The sequence below is a fragment of the Chanodichthys erythropterus genome, chromosome 12 (assembly GCF_024489055.1).
Source record: "Chanodichthys erythropterus isolate Z2021 chromosome 12, ASM2448905v1, whole genome shotgun sequence".
Classification (NCBI taxonomy): domain Eukaryota; kingdom Metazoa; phylum Chordata; class Actinopteri; order Cypriniformes; family Xenocyprididae; genus Chanodichthys; species Chanodichthys erythropterus.
The window spans coordinates 15,395,933-15,420,998 of NC_090232.1; the positions used below are offsets into that span (position 1 = coordinate 15,395,933).

Consider the following 25,066-nt stretch of genomic DNA (forward strand, 5'->3'; position numbering starts at 1 on the left):
TTGTAAGACATTTTATAACTTCTGACCACTGCTTGTGTTTACATAAATTGTTTGAGTTTGGATCTCATTGCATTTTTTTAACATCTCATGAGATTTGAATTGGACCTAGCACCATTTAAATGGAAAAAGGGTATGAGAAGGAGAGATAGAAAGCCTTAGAGTAACATGTTGAGGAAAAGAGAGAACTCCCCTCATAATTAACACTGATATCTGACTGAATACGGTATGTGTTTTGTGAGTCAATTTTGTCGATAGCTAAATGTAACGAAGGTTCTTTGTGTAATGGGAAGGAAGAGGACAGGAATCGGCTTTAGGGCTGCTGACAGTCTTTATTCTCACCAGAGAAAAAATATCCAACACATAAACAAAAAGACGGTGCAACGCACACTCAATAATTCCACATCCAAGGACGGGCTTCACTCCACGACACGAGCACAGCTCACTTAGTCCGACTGTCAGCAGTCCCTCTCTCTCTCACACGCTCCTGCTTCTCCTGGCGTTTTATCCTGTCTCCACGCCAGTTACTGGAACGAGAAACAGGTGTTCGTGATTTACATTCAACCCGTTCAATCACCGCACATCCCCAGACACTCCCTCCTGCCGCAGACCCCGCTAAACCACGCCCCCCTCGCCACATACCCCCACCGCCCGACTCAGGCCGGGGAGCCGTCCGGCCTGAACCCCCCCCCCCCCCATTTCTGGAGAGGAAGTCGGCCACAGCCATCTGAACACCCGGCCTGTGGATCACTTTGAATTTAAAAGGCTGTAAAGCAAGATACCAACGAGTGATCCGCGCGTTGGTGTCCTTCATGCGGTGGAGCCACTGCAGAGGGGCATGGTCCGAACAGAGGGTGAATTCCCGCCCCAGGAGATAATAGCGGAGGGTGAGGACGGCCCACCTGATGGCTAAACACTCTTTCTCCACGGCGCTGTACTTAGCCTCTCTCTTAGAGAGCTTGCGGCTAATGTACAGCACCGGCCGCTCCTCACCCTCTATCTCCTGGGACAGGACCGCACCCAGCCCTCTGTCCGACGCGTCTGTCTGCAACAAAAAGGGGAGAGAGAAATCAGGGGAATGAAGTAACGGCCCGCCACATAAAGCAGCCTTCACCTGGGTGAAGGCCTGCTGGCACAGCTCCGTCCACTGGACCGTATCTGGTGCATCCTTTTTAGTCAGATCAGTCAACGGGCTGGTGAGGTCCGAATAATTAGGAACAAACCTTCTGTAATATCCCGCCAGCCCGAGGAACTGTCTTACCTCCTTTTTGGTCTTGGGACGCGGACAGGTTGCAACCGCTGCTGTCTTATCAATTTGGGGACGCACCTGTCCATATCCCAAGTGGAAGCCCAGATACCTTACTTCCACGCGCCCAATTGCGCACTTCTTCGGGTTGGCCGTGAGCCCAGCCCCTCTCAGCGATCTCAGGACAGCCCTCAAATGCTGCATATGCCGCTGCCAATCATTACTAAAAATAATAATGTCATCCAGATAGGCAGCCGCATACGCAGCATGGGGCCGTAAGATCTTGTCCATGAGTCGCTGAAAGGTAGCCGGTGCCCCGAACAGCCCGAACGGAAGGGTCACGAATTGGTGTAATCCAAACGGCGTCGTGAAAGCGGTCTTTTCTTTGGATAATGGAGACAAGGGGATCTGCCAATACCCTTTTGTTAAGTCCAGTGTCGAATAAAAGCGAGCTGTACCGAGCCGGTCAAGCAATTCGTCCACACGCGGCATTGGATACGCGTCGAATTTCGACACTGCATTCACCTTGCGATAATCCACACAGAACCGTACTGAGCCGTCTGTTTTGGGGACCAAAACTATCGGGCTCGCCCAGTTACTGCTGGATTCCTCTATTACCCCCATTTCAAGCATTGCCTCTAATTCTGCCTGAACCACTTTTTTTGTGTTCAGGTAACCTATACGGCCGGCTGCGAATCACCACGCCCGGCTCTGTCTCGATGTGGTGCTGAATGAGGTCAGTACGGCCCGGTAGGGGAGAGAACACGTCGGCAAATTCAGCCTGTAATTTGGAAACATCAGTGAGCTGTGAGGGCGAAAGGTGATCTCCCCCGGGGCCAGAGCGAGGGATTGTTTTTTTACATTCGCCTCTGGCCCGAGATCATCCTCCCCGCTAATCACCGTCGCCAGCATCACTGATTCCGCCTCACTCCACTTTTTCAGGAGGTTGAGGTGATAAATTTGACGTGCCCCTCTCCTATCGGACCGTATTACTTCATAATCGAGATCACCAACTCGCCGTGTGACCTCAAATGGTCCTTGCCACTTCGCCAGTAATTTTGAGCTTGATGTGGGGAGTAATACGAGCACTTTCTCTCCCGGTGCAAATTTACGCAGATTAGTTCCCCTGTTATACAACCGGCACTGTCTGTCCTGGGCTTGTAACAAATTCTCCATAGATAGCCGCCCCAAAGTGTGGAGTTTTGTTCTCAAGTCCAGCACATACTGAATTTCATTTTTTGATTGAGACGGTCCGTCCTCCCAAGATTCTCTTAGGACATCCAACACCCCGCGGGGGTGGCGCCCAAAGAGAAGCTCGAAGGGGGAAAACCCCGTGGAGGCTTGCGGGACCTCTCGCACAGCGAACAACAGGGGTTCCAACCATTTATCCCAATTTTTGGCGTCTTCTTGAACGAACTTACGAATCATGGATTTAAGCGTGCGATTAAAACGTTCGACCAGCCCGTCCGTTTGTGGGTGAAAGACGCTGGTTCGAATCGAGTTAATGCCCAACAATTCGTACAGTTCGCGTAGCGTACGTGACATAAACGCCGTGCCTTGATCAGTGAGGATTTCTTTCGGAATCCCCACTCGGGAGATTAAACTGAAGAGGGCGTCCGCAACACTCTTAGCGGAAATGTTGCGGAGAGCCACTGCTTCTGGATATCGTGTTGCATAATCCACAATGACCAATGCAAAACGATGCCCTCTCGCTGATCGCTCTAATGGCCCGATGAGGTCCATGCCAATTCGTTCGAAGGGGACCTGCATTAATGGAAGGGGGCGCAAAGGCGCTTTTGGAGTGGCCGGAGGATTTACCAGCTGACATTCACGACAAGACGCGCACCACCTGCGCACGTTCTCGTGAATGCCCGGCCAAAAGAATCGGGTCATGAGGCGATTTAGTGTCGCTGTTTGTCCTAAGTGTCCAGCCATTGGGTTGGAGTGAGCCGCATGGAAAAGCATTTCCCTGCGGCTCTTTGGTACTAACAACTGGGTTGTAACTTCCTTTGATTGAGTGTCTTGGGTCACTCGATACAACCTATCTTTAATAATCGCAAAATAGGGATAAGTTAGTGGTCGTCCAGGCTGGAGAGGCTGACCGTCAATCGTACTGACCCTCTCAAACGCATTTTTCAGCGTCTCATCGTGAGACTGCTCCAGGGGAAAATCATCACGGTCCGAGAGAATCAGTCTCCCGATCCCGCTCGGTTCCCCTGAGGCAGTCACCACTGGTCCCCGGTCAGTCTCCCCGCCTGCACTCGCACTTCCCTTCCCCGCGTACACTTACTCCAAGAGGCACCCGAGCATAAATGCCCCAATAATTTATTAAATGCGGGCCAATTCGTCCCCAAAATTAACGGGTGCCGGAGGTGCGGATTAACTGCCACCTCCACACTATGCTTTTGACCCCTAAATAGAATCCCGACTGACACCAACGGATAACTCGCGATATCCCCGTGCACACACCGTACCTTAACCACGCGGCCTGTATCCAATGCCCCGGATGAAATCAGGCTTTGATGCACGGAGGTTTGGTTACAACCCGAGTCCACCAAAGCCTGATATGTACCCCCCTTGATACTCACTGGTATCTGGTACTGACCAGCCTGACCGGGGGCGACCTGCAGGTCGTCCGGGACCCGGATCAATGTCCCCACCTCCATCACTGGGCACCGGTCTATGAAGTGATCCGGGTCCCCGCAACGCCAACAGGCCGGCCCAGACCTGCCCGCCGCTCCAGTGGCGGAGAACGGGCCGAATGATTGGCGTGGAGAGAGGGGAGAAGCAGGCGCGGGGTCCAGCCCGGCGGTGGCCAGTCCCGCCCCCCTGGGCGGGGCTCTTGGCGCCACGAACTGCCGAGGATCCGTTCCACCCCGCCCTCGGGGCGGAACACGAGGCGGGCCGGGCGGACGGGACCTAGGTAGAGGGACAGGTTTAGAGAGAGAGAGGGGAAGAAGAGAGGGAGAGAGAGAGACAGATGGCAGGGATTCGCCGACCCCTGGGCACGCCACCAAGTGGTCCTCCGCCAATTGGATGGCCGAATCCAGCGACGTGGGCCGGTGGCACTGGACCCACTCGGCGGTCTTCTTTGGGAGCCGAGTGGTGAACTGTTCCAGCACCACGCGATCGATCATTTGCTCCGCGTCGCCTCCGTCGGCCATCAGCCATTTGCGGCACGAGTCCCGGAGCTGTTGGGCCAACACGAAGGGTCGGCCCGCCTCCCCCAGCTCCAGAGACCGGAAGCGCTGACGGTGCTGCTCGGGGGAGCGGCCGACCCGCTGCAGGATGGCCCTCTTGAGGTCGTTGAAGACCAGGAGGTTCTGGACGGGCAGCTGCTGTGCTGCCACCTGCGACTCGCCCGAGAGCAGCGGGACGAGCCGCATGGGCCACTGGTCCCGGGGCCAACCTGAGACCTCAGCAGCCTTTTCGAACAGGTCCAGGAAGGCCTCCGGGTCATCTTGCGGGCCCATCTTCTGCAGTGGCAGCTGGAAGGGGCCAGCAGCTGCCGCGCTGGTCGCCGTGGGAACCTCCCGGTCTATCCAGCTCCGGAACCTCTCACGGTCCTCGTGCTGGCCCTGGATGATCGCCTCGAAGCGGCGTTCCTGGTCACTCCGAAGATCCATCAGGGCCCGATGTTGTTCTTGATGCAGGACCGCGAGGGATGCAATGATGTCCGCAAACGGCTTTCCAGCGGCGGGGGATGCCTGCATGGCGGCGGCTTCCGTCTTCCTTCCCGGGTTTCGGCACCAGTGTAACGAAGGTTCTTTGTGTAATGGGAAGGAAGAGGACAGGAATCGGCTTTAGGGCTGCTGACAGTCTTTATTCTCACCAGAGAAAAAATATCCAACACATAAACAAAAAGACGGTGCAACGCACACTCAATAATTCCACATCCAAGGACGGGCTTCACTCCACGACACGAGCACAGCTCACTTAGTCCGACTGTCAGCAGTCCCTCTCTCTCTCACACGCTCCTGCTTCTCCTGGCGTTTTATCCTGTCTCCACGCCAGTTACTGGAACGAGAAACAGGTGTTCGTGATTTACATTCAACCCGTTCAATCACCGCACATCCCCAGACACTCCCTCCTGCCGCAGACCCCGCTAAACCACGCCCCCCCTCGCCACACTAAACTAAAGAAATTATGAGAGTGAACAGTCTACCTTGGTGTTTGGAAAGGTGAAAGACATCACAAGGAGAACCACCTCCAGGCTAAACAAACTAAGCTCATTTGTATTCAATCTACATTGTATTCTATAGATCTAACTTAAGATCTTCAGTACTATTCTATCCAGGACACATTAAAACAAATCCACTCACATTGGTGGTAACCAAAAACTTAGGTACACTTACTTAAAAATAAGAACAGGGAAACAAACAGTTCCTCCATATCGCTGCTACTTACTGTGCTTTAATTAAAATGTTTACTTCCTGCACTGCCTTATCTTATCATACTATGGTTCCATTTCATCTCTATAGAAAAAAGATGTAACTGACAGCTATACAAAAAAGAAATGTCAAACAGCCCATAATCACCTAATAAATTAATAAACACTAGCTGATGTTGCCGCTGGGGCGATACAATGGTGCCACTATGTCTGGTATGAATAAACACAAAAGACAGAGTTACTCTCCTTATCTATGTAGCTAAAGAGCTCTTAGCCTTTGTCCAACTATCTCAATCCATGTCATTGATTCACTGGCATTTATTTGCATAGTGTGACATGAAATTAAAGCGAGTTTATAGAAACTCATCAGCCTGAAAGCATATAAAGCTTAGTTTTAAAATTGATGCAGGCTTATAATTGCTTAAAGGCTCCTTTTCAATACAAACAACAACCTTACTTGATTACCCAGCTAACAAATTTTTGTTCTAAGAATGTTTTCCAAATGTTCAGTTTTGGTTATGGAAACCTTAAAATGTCCAGATTTCTTGATGTTAGTGGAACTTTTCTTTAAAGGTTAGTATGATTTTCCTAAAACATTCTTTTAACCTAATGGTAACACTTTAGAATACTGATCAACTACACTGGAACAAATGAGTAATGCATTATTAACACTCTAGTAACTACTATTAACTAACAAGTAACTCTGATGAATGAATTAGTAAGTAATAGTGCTCAGTTGAAGGTGGTAGTTCACTATTAGTTTTAATCAGTAACTACTGTTGCCAGTAAGTTACTGTAATTAAGATTTACAGTACTATAACCGTAATTCAGTTTAACAGTAACTACATGATACTGTAATTATGTAATGCGGTGCAATTACTGTAAAAAACCCAGGTAATCAGTACACTACTGTAATTATTTTTCCTAAATATTGATTTCATAATTTTTATATAGAATTATAGAATTCATTTAATTAAGTACTACTGAGATACAATTCACACAGAATTATTCCAAAATATCATTTTATTTTTTATTTAAAACATTGCATATATATCACAAAATAAACAGTCTGCCAATGCTGGAAAGGATGTGTTAAAAATGAAATTTTTTACACATTAATGGGAGAGTTTAGGGACAACATTTTTTGTGTTAATTTTAACTCATTAAGCTGTTATTGTTGTTATTACAAAATAAATGTGTCAAAAAGGTTAGCACAAAGATGTGTAAACGTGTTAACACATTATGTGTTGTCCTTCACTACATGCATTATGTTAAAAAACATAAAATGATGTAAAGTCAATGGTTGTTTATCTTATTGTCAAAAAAATATTATAATTAAATATCAAAAATTACATTCATGAAATTGCAAAATATAAATACATTTTTAAGCAGTAAAAAATGAAATGTCCAACACAGGACAAAACAGTTCTTTTCTCAATCTCATTAGGTAACATGACACATAACAAAATCATTTCACTATTTCCAAAATTTGATTAATGGACACTGGTGGCCAAAAGTATTTAAGTGTCTTAATGTTTTTGAAAGAAGACTGTTCAAGAAACATTTCTTCTTATTATGAATGTTCTCCTCTAAATTGAAAAAAAAAGACAACACACTGTTTTTGTCCACCTTTGGAAATAAATGAACTTCTCCAAAGATTGGTTCCAGTTCAGAACTTGACTGACAACATCAGAATGTTTCCTGGTCTGTCCACGAAAACAAATGTACTCAGTCCTTCAAAGGAGATCCAGGCTCTAACACTATATAAAAACATGAGTGAGAGTGAGAGAGAGAAAGGAGAGATTCCATATTAGTGTCAAATTATTTTTAACCTCCGTTTTTAAATCTTTTTTTTTTTACTATAACTTAAAGGGTTAGTTCACCCAAAAATGAAAATTCTGTCATTTATTACTTACCCTCATGCCATTCCACACGTGTAAGACCTTCGTTCATCTTTGGAACGCAAATTAAGATATTTTTGTTGAATAGCATAGGGAGCAATGACATTTCCTCTCTCAAGATCCATTAATGTACTAAAAACATATTTAAATCAGTTCATGTGAGTACAGTGGTTCAATAATATTATAAAGCGACAAGAATATTTTTGGTGCACCAAAAAAACAAAATAACTTATATAGTGATGGCCGATTTCAAGACACTGCTTCATGAAATTTCGGAGCGTTATGAATCTTTTGTGTCGAATCAGCGGTTCGAAGCGCCAAAGTCACGTGATTTCAGCAGTTTGAAATCGCCATCACTATATAAGTCGCACCAAAAATATTCTTGTTGTTTTATAATATTAATATTGAGCTACTGTACTCACATGAACTGATTTAAATATGTTTTTAGTACATTAATGGATCTTGAGAGAGGAAATGTCATTGCTGGCTATGCAGGCCTCACTGAGCCATCAGATTTCAACTAAAATATCTTAATTTGTGTTCTGAAGATGAATGAAGGTCTTACGGGTGTGGAACGACATGAGGATGAGTAATAAATGACATTATTTTCATTTTTGGGTGAACTAACCCTTTAAGAATATATATATATATTTAAGTAACATCTTTTTGTCAATAGCATATTAAAAAATTTCAGCTGAACTGTAAATTAAATTATGCCAGATTAAATTAATACTTACATATCCTAAATTCTGTCCAAAAATGCTGAGATCCATAGAGAGAAAGATTGTAATCGACGATTTAGCCAATTTCAGCCTATCTGGAGGGAAGGGGGAGCTGTGTGAGATAAATACACAGTAAGACGCATGCAAGAAATCATTATGTGATGATTTTTCTCCTCCCTACAGTAGTTAACCCACCTGTGCGCTGATATTAGGACCTTCCTGGTCAGTTGGGACTGCAATGGTAGATAATTCAAAAGTATAAACTAAAGTTGTTTAGAATGCTAGATTTGGTATGAATGATTTAGTGAGAGTTTTAATGCAGTGCTTACCTGGATTAATGTAATCTGGTGAGACTGAACATAGAAAATGGTCCATCTTCTGATTGGTTCATTTGCTATGTAATAAATAAAATGTTTGAAATGATGCAAAGTCACTTATTTGATAAAAAAGTTAGCAAATTTATAATGCTACCTAGTCCGCACCAGTGAATCCACTGCTTGCTTCACATATTGCTAATTCAACAATGCTAGTGACTGATGCATTAGCTGTGCTTCAGCTATACTACTGACAATGACAATGAACTTTATGGCCCGCAAAATGTCGCTGTGGCGCGCTTTTAAACCAGTATTACAATAATATAGGCAGAAAACATTGCTTTTGTTAAGTCATTTAAGTAACAAAATGATTTCAAGTAACGTTACAGCTTACCTCAGAAATCTTGCTACACTCAAAAAAATGATCCTTTAAACCTACTTAATTTTATTATGGACAGTGGTTCCACACAAGCAAATTGTTTTTTATTAACATTAATAGAATTTTTTTAATCTATGTAAAATTCTTGTGTTGTGACAACACAACTGAATGAGGACAAATCTATTTAAAATAGTAATGTCAAATCAAATCAATGCAATTGCTTCCCTGTAACTTAAACTTGTTAAGTTTAGTGGACATGCTTTAGTTTATTTAAAACCAGCCAAATATGTTTCATTCAACCAACAAAAGGAGATTTGTTTCAAATAACTCAATTAAATTATGGACAGTGGTTCCATCCAATTAGGTTTTGTTACTTTAACTCAGTGATTTCTATTTAAAGTAACTCACTTCAAAGCAGCATTTATTTGTGTGTGATTACCTTGTAGAGACAAAAAAAAGACAAGATATGTAACAAGTTATCAAACTGTATTTGTCAGTTGCAATAAACTATGTTTTAAACAGCCTATTCAGTCATTACATTCAAGAATCTTTAAACTTGTGCAAATGCTTTTAACAGTCTGATGTAAAAGTAATTTTAGATAATGTTAGAATCAAAAGACTTCTGCAAACTCAGAAAGTGAAAATTAACCTAGAAAAAAAAAACAAAAAACAAAGGATAAATACAATTAAATTTTTTTTATACAAATTTACAAAAAAAAAGTGTTCAGATGGTACTGTGCCCTTCAATGCACTTTATTGGATAACTTGTTGCCATCAACTTTTGCAGTGCTTTGAAAGTATACCTGAATCCAGGAGGGTAGCTCAAATTCAGTCCATATTTTACTCTCATCAACATGGCTGTATATGGCATATGGGACACTGCTAAGGTCTGAAGAACCTTTTGCCCCTCTAACACCACTCCAACATCTGCTAGGCTCTCTTCTATATCTGCACCTTCCAGTCTTATGAAATAAATCCCCATCAAAGTCTTCTGAATCGCCTCCTGTCCTGTCCTAGTGTGGATATTAAAAAAAAAAAAAAAAAAAAAAAACAGTACTCTTAAATTCCTGTGTATTAACTTTAACAAAGCATTTAGCATCCTTGAAAATAAACAACATTTTAAAATGCACATATACTCACCATATACAGATCAGACTGCTAGGGCCTTCTTTCATGTAGACACAGAGAGATTTGATTGTGCACTCTCTCTTCAGTTCAATGTCACCATTCTAAAGATGCAAACAACAACAACAACAACATTACCCAAATATAGCCTTTACCCTTTAAAATGAAAATAATTCACCTTTCCATAGGATTACCCTGCCATTGCTCCCATCATACTCAACCACTTTCAGTTATCCATCCTCCTCATGCTTTACATCAGGGGTGTGAAAGCTTGCTCTTAGAGGGACTGTTCTGCGGAGTTTAGCTCGACCCAAATTGAATGCACCTGAACCATCAATGTTTTTTTGAATTTTCAAATAAGAACAAAGTGTTAAACTTTCAGCTTGCGCTGGGGTAAGTTAGAGCTAAACTCTGCAGAACATTGTATAACACTATTGTTAATGGACATGTAACATCTGTCAGTTACTTTGCATTTATTGTATTTATCATGGTAATAAACAATCTTATATCTGTTTTTTTATGCATGCTCATGACCATAACCCCAGTGAGAGAATATTGTTTTAAAGGGTTAGTTCACCCTAAAATTACATTTCTGTCATTTGTTACTCACCCTCATGTCGTACCACATCAGTAAGATCTTCGTTCATCTTCTGAACACAAATTAAGATATTTTTGCTGATATCCCAGGGTATCTGATCTACTCAAAGGCAGCAACGTCATTGCACCTTTTGACGTCCAAAAAGGTAGTTAAAAATATGGTTAAAGTAGTCCATGTGACTGCAGTGGTTCAACTTTAATGTTATGAAGCGATAAGAATACTTTTTGTGGTCAAAAACAAAACAAACATTATGACTTTATTCAACAATTGGAACTGTCATCCTTGTTTACATCCGAATGCCAACTTAGTATAGGCTGAAGCTGAACACGTGCATTTGATGCTGACACAGGAGTCAGCCAATAACGAGCTGTTATTCGGACGTAAACAAGTCAGTCAGCAGTGAGTTCACTACGTATGACAACAGTTTAAATTGTTGAATAAAGTCATTATTTTTGTTTTTGTGCAAAATAGTATTCCCGTCACTTCATACCATTAAGGTTAAACCACTGCAGTCACGTTGACTATTTTAACCATGTTTTTAACTATATTTCTGAACGTCAAAAGGTGTAATGACGTTGCTGCCTATGAGTAGATCAGATACCCTCAGATTTCATCAAAAATATCCTAATTTGTGTTCTGAAGATGAATGAAGGTCTTACCGGTGTGGAACGACATGAGGGAGAGTAATGACAGAAATTAAATTTTGGGGTAAACTAACGCTTTAATTTAAGGTTTTGTTGAGTGTAGTTTTTCATACCAGTGTAGTGGGCACCAAGAGATGTTTAATTTTTTGTCCAAGGACGACTCCTCAATTTGAAAACATCCGTTTTCCAGAGTATCCATCCAGCTTGACAACGAATGTTGACACCAATGGGATAAATTTAAAACAAAGACGTTATGAAGAGCAGGTTTAGCAGTTTTATTGTGCCAAGCCATGGGTTCTAACTAACTACTTTTATTAAAACCTAAAAAGACAAATACAGTGCTTCACTTACCTTAGCCAAAACGCCATTTTCTCCTTCAATAAATCTCCTTCCTTTATTTCACCAAAGACAGTGACGAACTCCAAAAACCATGATGAAAAACTGTCATAAAAAAGTAATATCAGATAAAATGTCAAAATGTATGCATCTGCAAGGTGAACGTGGCATTATTTGTACAATTTTACTGGGACTTACATAGCTTAGAAACTACACTGGGAGGTTTTAGGAGCTAAAACGCTTTACCCCATTTTCACAGACTAAAATGCATATTTTAGCTGTTTTAACTGAAAGCAAATTGTACTGATACATCTTAAAATATGTGGATGTCATTGTTTTATCTAAAGATGCACACCAGTAATGTTTTTTCTAGTTTACGTTTATAAAAGCTACAATGCCCTAATTGAAATAATGCCTAATCCTGGTTTAGCCTAAGCCCTGTCTGTGAAACCAGGCCTTAATATACCAAGACTGTGATAATCAAAGACCAAACTCTGAAACACAATTCCAATAAAAGCAGATGAGCCCAAAATATCAACGCAATGCGTTTAGTTACACGATAAGCGTTTTCCTCCCATGTTTTACATGCTTAACATAGCTATTACAGTTTTTTCCAATTGCTAACACACAATTTTTCAAACTAGTCTGGTTTTATCAAAACACTTAACACAATTCACAAAACCACACACCCAAACTGCAAAATACCTCATATATCCTGCAAAATGAAGCACTGCAACCGAAACTACACAGAGCATTATCAAAATCAAACTTTTGCATGAAATGGCACACACTTCATTCATATTACCAGATTTTTGCCTAACCACCTACACACTGTTGGGCATAATGAAAAGCACCCCCATCTTTAGTATGCTTTGCCATAATACTAAAATATGTATCAGATTGTTCACATGCACAGAAATATTTGCAGATACACACACATGCTGTTGCAACATTTTTATTTTTTTTCCTTCACTAAAATAAAAATAAAAAAAATATACTACAGTAAAAAAAACAAAAAAAAAACAAAAAAAAAAGGCAAGAAAAATAATTAGGCAGCATCTTGCCGCACAGCCGGGTCTGGCCACAACGCCTCGTCAACATCACAGGCAATATCTTCCCTTGCCAGACATCGAGGGAAGAAGCGCCTTGAGTGCCTTATCCATCCCTGAATTGCACCCACATCAATCTCATCACATGCCTCTTCCATGGCCTGCACAAGAGGCATGCGCACAAAGGGCTGCCGGTCGTATACCTTCCACCGCCATGCCGAAAAGAATTCTTCTATGGGGTTCAGAAATGGTGAGTATGGTGGGAGGTATTGCACGAGAAATGTTGGGTGGTCAGCAAACCAGTTTTGGACTGGGGCTGCACGATGAAAGCTCACGTTATCCCATACTACAACGTACCGGTTTCTTTGATGGTCTGCATCATTCATACGCTCTGGTGGTATGAGAATGTTGTGAAGTCTGTCCAGAAATGTGAGAATATGGTCCAAGTTTGGCATGACGGTGGAGGACGCCATGCATATTGGAGATGGCAGCGCACATTGTGATGTTCCCACCACGTTGGCCAGGAACATCTATAATGGCTCTGTGGCCAATGAGGTTTCTCCCTCTTCTTCTGGTCTTTGCTAGGTTGAACCCAGCCTCATCTATAAAGATGAACTCATGTGGGATTGCATGAGCATCCATTTCCAGTACTCCCTGAAAACAAAGAACAAAAATCACTCAATATGGTGTTATCCAGTACACTGGGAAACAATGTTGTGTGTAGTGTACTGCAGTCAATATAGTACTTACATCCACATATGCTCGTCTGAACTCTTTGTTTCTTTGAGAGTTTCTCTCAAACGGCACCTTATAAAGTTGTTTCATTCTGATTTGGTTTCGCTTGAGAATGCGAGCCAATGTGGACAGACTAACTCGTTGAATGTTGTTGAATAAGGTGTTGTCTTGGATGATGTGGCTTTGAATTTCTCCTAATCTGATTTCATTATTTTCCAAAACCAAGTTTACAATGGCAGCTTCCTGTACCCCGGTGAACATTTGGCCCCTTCCTCCACCATGGTGTCGTCTCTCAGTCCTTTAGAAAAAATAAAATAAAAATATATATAGGGCTTGGACAATGCAGCCTAAATATTTTCCCCCACAGTAGAGTTCATTGTACAGGAAACTTGTACAGTTCATGAATGGCTGATGTCATACACTAAGTAAACAGGTGTCACCCAACTGATACACTATGACATGGGGTATACTACATGTGTACTACATGAAATTTTGGTTACATACCTGTTCTCCAGTCTAAAGGTCCGGATGACAGAGGCGACAGTAAAACGGCTCAAGTTTGGCTGCACTCTCTGTCCAGCCTCACGCATTGTCAACCCATGGTTGATGACATGATCTACTAAGGTTGCTCTGATTTCATTTGAAAGTGTTTGTCTTCTTTGGCCATGAACTCCTCTACCTGCTCTACCGTTACCTTTCACTCTTCCTCCCCCTCTTATTCTCAACCTCCCTCTCCCTCTCCCTCTTCCTCTTCCTCTTCCTCTTCCTCTTCCTCTCTCTGCAATGTCTTCCATTGTTGTTGTAAAAAAAAAGGTTCTCACCTGTGGTCTTTTCATAGTGCTTACATCCTGATTGAAGTGTTAACAATTAACCACTGAGGTGTTTGGCCAGGTGGCACATGTAATTGGCCAATTAGCTCATGTAGTGTCATTTTGAATGGCAGTGTTTTGAAATGGCAAACATGTGACTTTATGTCAGATTGTTGTGTCTTATGCAGAGAACTGTATTTAGTGAATTTAAAAAGTGCTATTTTAAAATGCAAAATGTGTGTAAAACAGAAAATGTGTTTAGACTTTTGGAGACTTGAGAAGAAGTTTTGCTCTCTGTGTGTCAGTTTAAATAATTGTGCTGTGCATGTCATTTTAGTGTGTTAGCAATTGGAAAAAACTGTAATACCGAAACAGCAATCTAAAAATATCAAATTCTGATGATGATGATAGCCTAAACCACATGTTATTCGTGCAGTTTAACCTAAAATATGAACGACGTTTAACGTTACGTTAACTAAACGCGTTGCATTCATATGCTGGATTCATCTGCATTTAGTTTATTAATAAGGTGCGTACTGAGTTTTAACTTTTAATATCACTGTCTTAGTGCATGAAGCCACGTAAAACTTTTTCAAGTTAAGCGTTTTACACTACAGATTAGTGTAACAAGTACAAGTACTTATGTTACAAATAAACACGCATCTTTCAATCGCATGGAATCATCCATTAATGGCACAATAAACGTTAAACAATAAAGTTTAACACAATATTCAATATCAATATATTAAAAACATCCCAGCGCAGACTTTGCGAAACACTAACAGAAATTAAAGCCTTTAGATTAACTTTTTATTTTCTTACCTCACTGACTGACGTCTGACGCCATTCACCTTGCCACCTCCTTCGCGCCGTCTTCATCAAATACGTTGGAAGTCGTCACATCCGGTTTTTTGAATCGCGAACTTAAACACTTTACATTAGTTTAACGACTGATAATTAAGTATAGTGGAGATTGGCACAGTTTCAGTTAATGAAACGCAATACAATAGTGTTTTGGTGGGAAAAGAAATGTATGTGTGTTATTTTAACAAAACAGATTAGGGTAAAACCAACAGTGCTGCAAAACCATTTTTTTGAGTGTAGCAGTCACCGGCGCTTTGTTGCAGTTGAGACCTTTAAAACACGCATACATAAATTATAGTAAATATTGAATTCCATAATCTAACAAAATCTTTTGTCAACTTTTGGTAACAAATATTTTGTTACCAAATATATCATAAGGAATTACTGTACAAAAACATACAAAAACCTCAAAAGTTTACAAAGACTAGTTACTAGAGAGTTATCATGTTTCTCACTTTAGAATACTGATCCAAATAATTAGTCATTTCCTTCTTAAGTATTTAGTAATACTTCAGTCATGGGTTACCATGCCCTTTACTTTAGAATTAATTATACATTATGCATCATTCATGTTAATTATGAACCTGTATAGTAGTTCTTAGTAGTTCTCTGGGAGGAATGTAAAAACAGTAGTTACTGATTAGTTAATAGTGAACTACCAACCTACAACTGAGCACTATTACTTACTAATTCATTCATCAGAGTTACTTGTTAGTTAATAGTAGTTACTAGAGTGTTAATAATGCATTACTCATTTGTTCCTGTGTAGTTATTCATCAATGAAGGATCAGTATTCTAAAGTGTTACCGGTAACACTTTATTTTAAGGGTCCAGAATAATGCATTAGTTAAGCATTAATTAATTATTATCTTGTTCACAATTAAGCATTATTTAAGAATGAACACACTAGTAATTAATGATTAACTTTACATTGTAAGGGTCAGAATTATGCATTAGTTAAGCATAAATAAACTAGTAATTAATGATTTACTTGTTTACTAATTATGCATTAGTTAAGAATGGACACAATAGTAATTAATGATTAACTGAATGTACAGTAAATGCCTTTTAGTCATTATCTACAACTTAATAAACCATATATTATTTTTGTGTAGTGATGTAATTATATTTCTGTGCCATTCTATTAAGTTAACTGAACAATAAACTAGTAACTATGCTTAATTACTGATGGGTTTGCAGTTATAAATTGCTAAAATAGTGTAATAAAGACAATTTGACCCCCAAAGTGAAATATATATCCACATTAATTATGGCACTTATTGAATGATATTCAACTTTATTGAGCAGAATAAGCCAATAATTAAGGCAAAACTACCATTAATACAGTACTAATAAAGGCAAATTGACCCCCTATTCTAAAGTGAAAGTTAAATCCTCATTAATTTTGGCACTTAATGAGTGATATTCAACTTTATTGGGGAGAATAAGCCAATAATTAAGGCTAAACTGCCATTAATACAGTGCTAATAAAGGCAATTTGAACCCCTATTCTAAAGTGAAAGCTAAATCCTCATCAATTATGGCACTTATTGAGTGATATTCAACTTTATTGAGCAGAATAAGCCAATAATTAAGGCAAAACTGCCATTAACACAGTACTAATAAAGGCAATTTGACCCCCTATTCTAAAGTGAAAGCTAAATACACGGCCCTTACTAAAACAATTATTAATACATAACTTTTACAGACACAAAACATTTTTTTTTTTTTGTATGTTTTGGATAAAGGGTGAAAGATACAACATGGACATATTGGTAACATTTAAATGTAAGAATATTATGCTTTTAGCTACCGCGGCGTACCGCCAAAATACTTTTATATCATAAAGATATCTGTATAATTTTCCTTTTACCATTTTATAGATAAATGTTTTATCCTTAAACTCAAACATAACCATTTTATAGAGAATATAAAATGAACGTAATGGATATTAATATTTAGAAAAATGAATTTTAGTAACACTGTAGTATTTAAAGAATGTTTTGAGCCACTTAATCCACTTAAACCTCTAAACCTATACATAACCATTTCTTAAAAATATGTAGAATAGAAAAGTAGAAAAACATAACAGACAGAAAAGTGTAACTTAATCACAATAATTTCTTTATTAGGAAAATGTCAAAAGTGATAGTAGTCCGAATGATGATGTGTTGCAGTCGCAGTCCTCTCTGGTGATATATAATCGTTTTATATCAGGTACAGAGCAGAATTTAAGTTATTAATCCACGAAAATGGTATTCCACTTCACTTCACTTCACTTCACTTCACTTCACTTCACTTCACGGCATGTCGCAATCTATGACGAAGCAAGCGAGAGCCAATGGCTGCGTCCGAAAACGTAGGTAGCTGTCTTGCTGCCTCGCTATCTTATAAGAGAATGACTTGTACGGCAGCATTTGTGCATGAAGGTACCTCATGAAATTGATTTCGGACAGACTTCTGAGGCAGCGTAACAGTTTAATGATCTACAGCAATATAGCGCGAGCTTTGGTGAGAACTAAACAAATATTTAATTAATACAGTAGTAATTTCTCGATAGAAATTATATCAAAATTGAAATATGTTGATCAAAATCGTACATTTATACACAAACTGAGCAGCAAACGCAACTTTCGGACGCCATCTTTATTTTTCTAGCTCAACTGTCACAGACATAAGGTGTTTCTCAATGTCAAGGATACTTCCTTGGCAGGACTGGTCCTTCCAAGTCACTTCCTTCAGAGTCTAGGAGAGGCTCCTCTTTAGCATTCAGAGAACACGTAAATGGAACAGACTAGCAAGTGCACGTCATTGCGTCATTACCCCCCGGTAAACAGCTGCTTGTTTTCTACACGGAGACGTATGAACGCCTCCGTTTGTTCCTTGGTCCCTGTTAAAAAATACGAGAAAGCTATGAATAACGCTGTGAATGGTATAATGGTATAATATTAACGTTAAATTACTTTAGACAACTTAACTAGTTATTTATAAAGGATGCCGGTGATGGCAAACTAACAACGGTCCGGTTCAGTTAGCAATCAATAACGTAATTTGTATTTGTATAATTTATAATATCAATACGGTAGTAATTTGTACTGGCATTTAAATGTTAAACTTTATTTATCTGACATATTTACTACTGTTATAACAAATGTTTGGTAACGTAAATATACTTACATTTGAAAGCATATTGCCCGCTAACGTCCAACATGTTTTAAAAAGATTTTTGAACAAGATTGCAAAGCTGCACGCATAGGATTGTGGGTGATTTGAGAGCGCGAAGAGCGCGAAGGATACACATATGCATCCTTTCCTGTGTATGGGATATTTTTCGAACGAAGGACTCAGTCCTTGTTTGAAATTCCGAGGATCCTCGACATTGGAACAGTCCTTTGACGGATGTCGATGAAGTAGCATCCTCGAAATTCTGGCTTCCGAGGATCCTTCCTTGACATTGAGAAACGCCTATAGACAGTAAAAGAATGGAAAGCACAGGATTGTGGGATATCAAAGGCAGCTAAGGATACATCTATGCTTCCTTCAAAAATCGATCTGAGGAAGGTATCTCATGAGAGAGGAAGTGAAGCTAATATTGGATTCGGACGTGCCTTGATGCCTTACTACCTTGAAATGTGTCCTCGGAAGGCAGCATTTTCCAGTTTTCGGACGCAGCCAATGAGCGTTCACATCACTGCCGTAAAACGTGTCGTGTCAAGCTTTTTGACGGCGGCAATTTTTGAATTCATAACGATCGCTGGATTTGTTTACGGTGGTTGAGGACGGAAATGAAGAAGATCGACGGGTGAAGAATTCAATTTGGATCTGTTCCTCGCAGTTGTATGGATTATAAAGATGTGGATTAAAGCGGATTAAATTGACGTCTTTTGTGATTTTATGTTGCGTTTTGGTGTACTAGTCCTGTGTCTGAGAAAACGCCTTTTGTGTCCCACGGAGAACAAAATAAGTATTAACGTTAACGTTACATGATAAATAATGGTTAGATGATTACAGAAATGTTATTCATTTTAAGGTTTTAAAGTAGTTTTTTTAACGTAATTTGCAGTGAAAGTTAAATATGTGTTGTAGAACCACACTTTGTGTAGAAATACATTCTCGTGCGATCACGCTGCAGAATAATTCAAAACAAATAGTGTAAATAAGAACCTATAAAGGGATCAAATTATCTTTACTGTATTAGTGGCAGTTTTGCCTTAATTATTGGCTTATTCTGCTCAATAAAGTTGAATATCACTCAATAAGTGCCATAATTAATGAGGATTTAGCTTTCACTTTAGAATAGGGGGTCATATTGCCTTTATTAGTACTGTATTAATGGTAGTTTTGCCTTAATTATTGGCTTATTCTGCTCAATAAAGTTGAATATCATTCAATAAGTGCATAATTAATGTGGATATACATTTCACTTTGGGGGTCAAATTGTCTTTATTACACTATTTTAGCAATTTATAACTGCAAACCCATCAGTAATTAAGCATATACTAGTTTATTGTTCAGTTAACTTAATAGAATGGCACAGAAATATAATTACATCACTACACAAAAATAATATATGGTTTATTAAGTTGTAGATAATGACTAAAAGGCATTTACTGTACATTCAGTTAATCATTAATTACTATTGTGTCCATTCTTAACTAATGCATAATTAGTAAACAAGTAAATCATTAATTACTAGTTTATTTATGCTTAACTAATGCATAGTTCTGACCCTTACAATGTAAAGTTAATCATTAATTACTAGTGTGTTCATTCTTAACTAATGCTTAATTGTGAACAAGTTAATCATTAATTAATGCTTAACTAATGCATTATTCTGGACCCTTAAAATAAAGTGTTACATAATATTAGTATAATGTTCCTGAAATATTCAAACAAACACCTGCTGTTAACAAGCAGTATCACTGAAGGAAAGAGAAACAATGAGAACAGAAATTTTAACTGACCTCCAGCCACAGCCTTAGATGAAATCAACTGAAGATAAAAGACATTAAATCTCTCAAGATCTCAGCAGAGGATGATTAAACTCCAGAAACAGTTTTACCAGCTTCATTTATGGCTAACTAGTTGACTTTATTTCTTTCAAACATGTACAAAGGTTCTTACTGAGATGAACAGAGGTTTAAATGTTGATGTAGTCACCATGCCGGTGATCAGTGTTTTCTTTAGTTGGGCTCTTGACCCTTGACTTTTCCTTGATCTTATTTCTCTTTCAGCAAATCAAACTGGAAAAATGTTTCAAGCAAACCTTGCCAGAACTTTAGCCAAAGTTATGAGAATGTTCCTTGTGTGCTAGGTAGGGACCAAATCGAGCCCATAAATTATTTTAATAAGTCTATTTGGTTGATTTTGATGAAAATTCAAAAACCAGATGACCATGCTTATTCGGTACATGGTTTAAAAATAGAGGGTAAATAACACCCTTAAATGGACATATTTGAGCACGTCTTATCCAATTAATTGCATGTATGCTAATAATTCTGTATAAATTTGCAAACCAGTATTCAACCTGTCATTCTGAAATCTAGAAATGTATGGAAAATCCTTGCCAATTTAAAAACAGAACATTAAGGTTTTAACACAAACATGTTACACAAAACCACTAAAATCTGGTAATCTGATAATCTATCACTTTTTATACAAGTATTGAAACTCTAGTTTGTGTGTTGTTTTGAATCTGAAAGCTCGCAGTACAGTAGTTGCAATTCATTCTGTGTAGAACGAATGTGCTAAGATTTGAGAATTACTCTGAAAAATGATATCCCCATCAATATTTTCATTTGAATAATGTGGCCTTTAAAGTCCCCATGAACTGGAAGTTGCAAACGAGTTTTCTCCAGTGTTGTGATGTATTTCCAAGTGGAACGGAACATTGAATAGAGGGCAGAGTTTTATTTCAGCGCTCCTCCTCTCCATCACCAGCTCATAGCAGACTAACGTTTGGTTGCGTTTTCAACCCAAGCCATCAAACTGATGTCATTAGAGAAGGGGCACCGTTGCAGAGGGGAGGAGCATTTTCAGATTTTGATTAAATATTAGGAAGCCAAACAATTATTATTTATTTTTTTTTTTTTGTGTGTGAATTGACGTGCACGGATTAATTGTTCACCACAAAACTAGCAATTTGAGATAACAAAATAGATAAGGTCAATTTTGCTTTCATGTGTACTTTAAAAGAAAGAAGTCGAAGACCACTGAAATGTGTCTCAATTTGAAATGGAAATCATGCAGTTCATTGCTTGCTTTCATTCTAGTGCATGTATTACAAAAAGACTGAAAGATGGTATTTGCAGTGCAACATGTTATAAGAATGAATCAGTGACAAAATGGACCATTTTCCCCCACACTTCCACTGAAGGCTATATCATGTCCTATATTATCCAAGGAACATTATGCAAGGAAATGGATTTCCTCACCTGTTATTTGCATAAATCAGCATTATATTCCTGAGGCCCATTATTCATAGCCGTAGTGCCCTTACAGGCAGCAATGGCAGTGCTGGAATGAACTCCCACACAAAGATAGTTTGGGTGAGGGGCAGTTGATTAATACCCAAGAGTGGTGGTTTGTTCTGGGGGGACTGCTGCGCGTGAAGAGGGCTGAAGATGCTCCTTCATCCGGGGTGAGGAACAGCCTCGCCCGTCTGTTATTATTGAGGGCTTCTCGAGAGCTCTTGACAGAGAGAGTGAGAGAAAAAAAGAGAGGCAATATTCTGACAGTAGGATTACCATTTCACTGGCTACACAAGTCATAGCATTGGAAACAACGTGCCAGCGGGCATGAAACACAACCATGCTTCAGCAAGGATTAGGACAAGATTACATTTGAAAAATTTTTTGTCAACACTGCAAATCCTCAAACTCCTAATACGTCTAATGATGTGACTTCTGTATTATAATATTAGTTGCAATTCGTTCTGCTCTATTTTTCTCAAAACTGCATAAATATTGTGTGCTTTTCAGTCTTTCCACAGATATCAGACCCCACATTAGCCCATGAGACTCATTATGCACTGCAGAATAGCTTATAACCATCAATCCAAAAATGTCTATTTTGATTTTGCTGACACCATTTTCTGACATCGCTGCAACAGAGATGTGCAAAAGTACATATTTTTGTGATTGACTAGTGAGGGTGATTGTTTGAATGACTAAAAATGTTCTAGTAATGCTATACTTTTGTGTTCACCTGACCACAATCAGAAGAGTTTCTTTGCTAAAACATGTTCTTGCTCTTAGAAGCTAAACAGAGTACACTCAAAAAAAAAAAAAAAAAAAAAAAATGATTTTTTGATGCGGTTCAGTTTATTTAAACAATTTATTTTGATTCAACACCAATTTTTTGAGTTTCTGGTTTAAATGTGATTGATTCAAGTTAAATTGACTTGAAACGATTACTCTTTGACTTAACTTGATGTTTTCATATTGGAATAACATGTTTAAATCAAGTAAACCCAACCAGGACTCAATCAAACAGGATTTTCACTTCCCATCATGCTTTGCAAAGGGGCTGAACTAGGAGTGTAAATGTTGAAATAAAGTGTTATTTTAAGCAGTATTTAGGAAGATGAGAAAATGGAAAGACTTTTTAATGTTTACTGTTCTATTATGTTGGTATTTAAAAGTTTCTGTTAATTAATAGTTTTAGGGTTACCATTGTGGTGAATTGTTGCACTTGTGCTTGGGTTGAGGACCTGCTAAAAAAAACCTTCTAATTACTTTAATAAGAAAATAATCACTGTGGTAGTTCTCTGGGTTGCATTTCCCAAAAGCATTGTAAGCCTATGTTGATTGTAAAACCATTGCCACCAATGGACTTATGATCAATTTAGGCTTTACAATGTTTTTGGTTAAGGCAATTTAGGATGAATCCAGTATCACATCTAGATTTCTAACACAGAACATCACAAAAGTTATATAAATCACAAAATTAAACAAGAAGAATTAATTGTAAAAATCAATGTATATGAAAACAATTTATTTATTTATTTATTTATTATTTTCCAAAACATTGCAAATTAGTTGGGCTGACACTATTAAATTAAGCTGTGCCCAACCATAGTAAATAGGTTGAATCAACCTTAATATATTAAGTTGACCCAACATAAGTACATTAAATTGGAAGAACAGAATGCTGAAATAAAGCAACTTAATCATGTGGAAATCCTTTTCAAAGCTTTTTTTTTGTTATTTTTTTGAGTGTACAATGAACAGTAAAAGTCTCTCGATGTGTTTTGAGAAATTGAATTATTTTTAAATTTACGCACCATTGTAGAGCACAAAAAGCCTAAGACATTCATCTGCATGTGTATGACAGATAGTGCTTTTATGGAGATTCATTTAAAGCTTTAGAGATTTTTAACTCACTATATACCTTGAAACTGCAAAATCACACACTCTTTGTAGGTGTGTACATTCCCAAGAAAATACTCATTGTTTAAAACATGGAATTCCCAGAGTTCTTTGAAAATCTGAATTATGAATCCATGACAAACTATAAAGTGTTTTAGTGATGGATTATTTGAGGCTTTGATGTCCTCAACAACCTGAGAAATAACTTTAAGTCCCTTCAAATGAAGCTAAAGTGCCTGCTGAACTTAAGCTGTAGACAATGCTGTAAACACACATGAAAGACTCTCAGCTACCTCAGGACCACCCATGAGCATACCATATTTATCTAACATAGTAACCCATGGAACGTAGGGCTCTGTAATCCACTTAGAGAGTTACCCTGTTTGATAAAGGTTGACAGAATAATCCCTTTCATCTCTTCTTCTTCCTCTGTGTCATGTTTTCCTCTTCATCTGTTGTACAGCAGGTGTGTATCAGTCTAGGTTCAACTATACATTGCTGTATGTGCAGATGCAATGATTTATTAATATGATCCCTGGGAATCCTGTTTTGTTATTGGCTAGATTTGCTTAAAATCTAGAAAACTATGAATTAAAATTGGAATCCGAGTAATTAAAGAATTAAACTTGATTGGAAAATGAACTTGATGCCAGTGACAGACTTTTATTCATTGATATGGAAATAAAACAAACACTATTTAGCACTTTTTGTAATTTCTATTAAATTATCTAAAAGTCATAATGTGAAAAATTTAATGTTTTTGCCCAAATGGTATCATACTTTATTTTTTTGGATAAATAATAAATGTACATTCATTTTTATTATCTGAAATTATGTGAGACTGTGAATGTAAAGCTTATCTATAGTACAAATTGTCTCTCATGTTACAGTTCAGCATATTTTTGGAAATAATAATGAATGATTCCAAAATAACTGGTTTCATGATTTGTTCAAATTTCATCTCTCACAATGCATTGCGAATATAGGTAATCATACGTATTCATAATTGAACCAAAGTCAGAACCAATCACACCTCTAATTATCTTATTTTGGGCTTTTCTCAAAAATGATTGATATGGTATAAAAAAATAATTTGTTTCATCAATTAGCATATCATGCAATTTATTCAGTTAAAATGTAGGCTATAATTGACAGCCTAAGCACAACACAATATACAATGTAACAAAAGTACCCCGTAAAAATGTCCACCTATTTCAACTTAAAAACTTAAGTTGCTGCCTTAAAATTTTTAAGTGCAATAAACTTTGTGTTCTTTTTTAACTTAAATTATATTACATTTACTTCAATTAAAATTATATAATATATATATATATATATATATATATATATATATATATATATATATATATATATATATATATATATATATATATAAAAGTTGAAAATGCTTAAAATATTTTGATTAATTAATGTCAAAAAATTTAAGTTGCCATGACAGTCAACACATGCAATACAAAGTAAATATCTTCCTGCAAGGGAAGGTGAAAGGAAGGCAGCTAGTATGAGCAATGATGAGCGAGACGTACAACTGCATTTGATAAAAACCTATATCTCAGCAACCAGTAGA

General features: G+C 38.5%; 1 protein-coding gene and 1 long non-coding RNA gene across 2 annotated transcripts; both read right to left on the reverse strand.

Annotated features, from left to right (window-relative positions):
• Positions 1–269: 269 nt before the first annotated feature.
• LOC137032153 (uncharacterized) lies at positions 270–5,345 on the reverse strand. The gene is made up of 2 exons (XM_067403752.1): positions 3,832–5,345; positions 270–524 (listed from the first exon to the last, which is right to left on the reverse strand). The coding sequence occupies exons 1-2, from the start codon at positions 4,954–4,956 to the stop codon at positions 522–524; spliced, it is 1,128 nt and encodes a 375-aa protein (XP_067259853.1). The 5' UTR covers positions 4,957–5,345; the 3' UTR covers positions 270–521.
• Positions 5,346–9,684: 4,339 nt separating this feature from the next.
• Positions 9,685–11,724, reverse strand: LOC137031477 (uncharacterized). The gene is made up of 4 exons (XR_010896560.1): positions 11,668–11,724; positions 11,430–11,519; positions 10,090–10,178; positions 9,685–9,962 (listed from the first exon to the last, which is right to left on the reverse strand). It is a non-coding gene; the product is annotated as an uncharacterized lncRNA (long non-coding RNA).
• Positions 11,725–25,066: the final 13,342 nt, after the last annotated feature.

Excerpts from the sequence above, each read along its gene's own strand:
- LOC137032153 (XM_067403752.1), bottom strand. The coding sequence starts at position 4,956 with ATGCAGGCATCCCCCGCCGCTGGAAAGCCGTTTGCGGACATCATTGCA.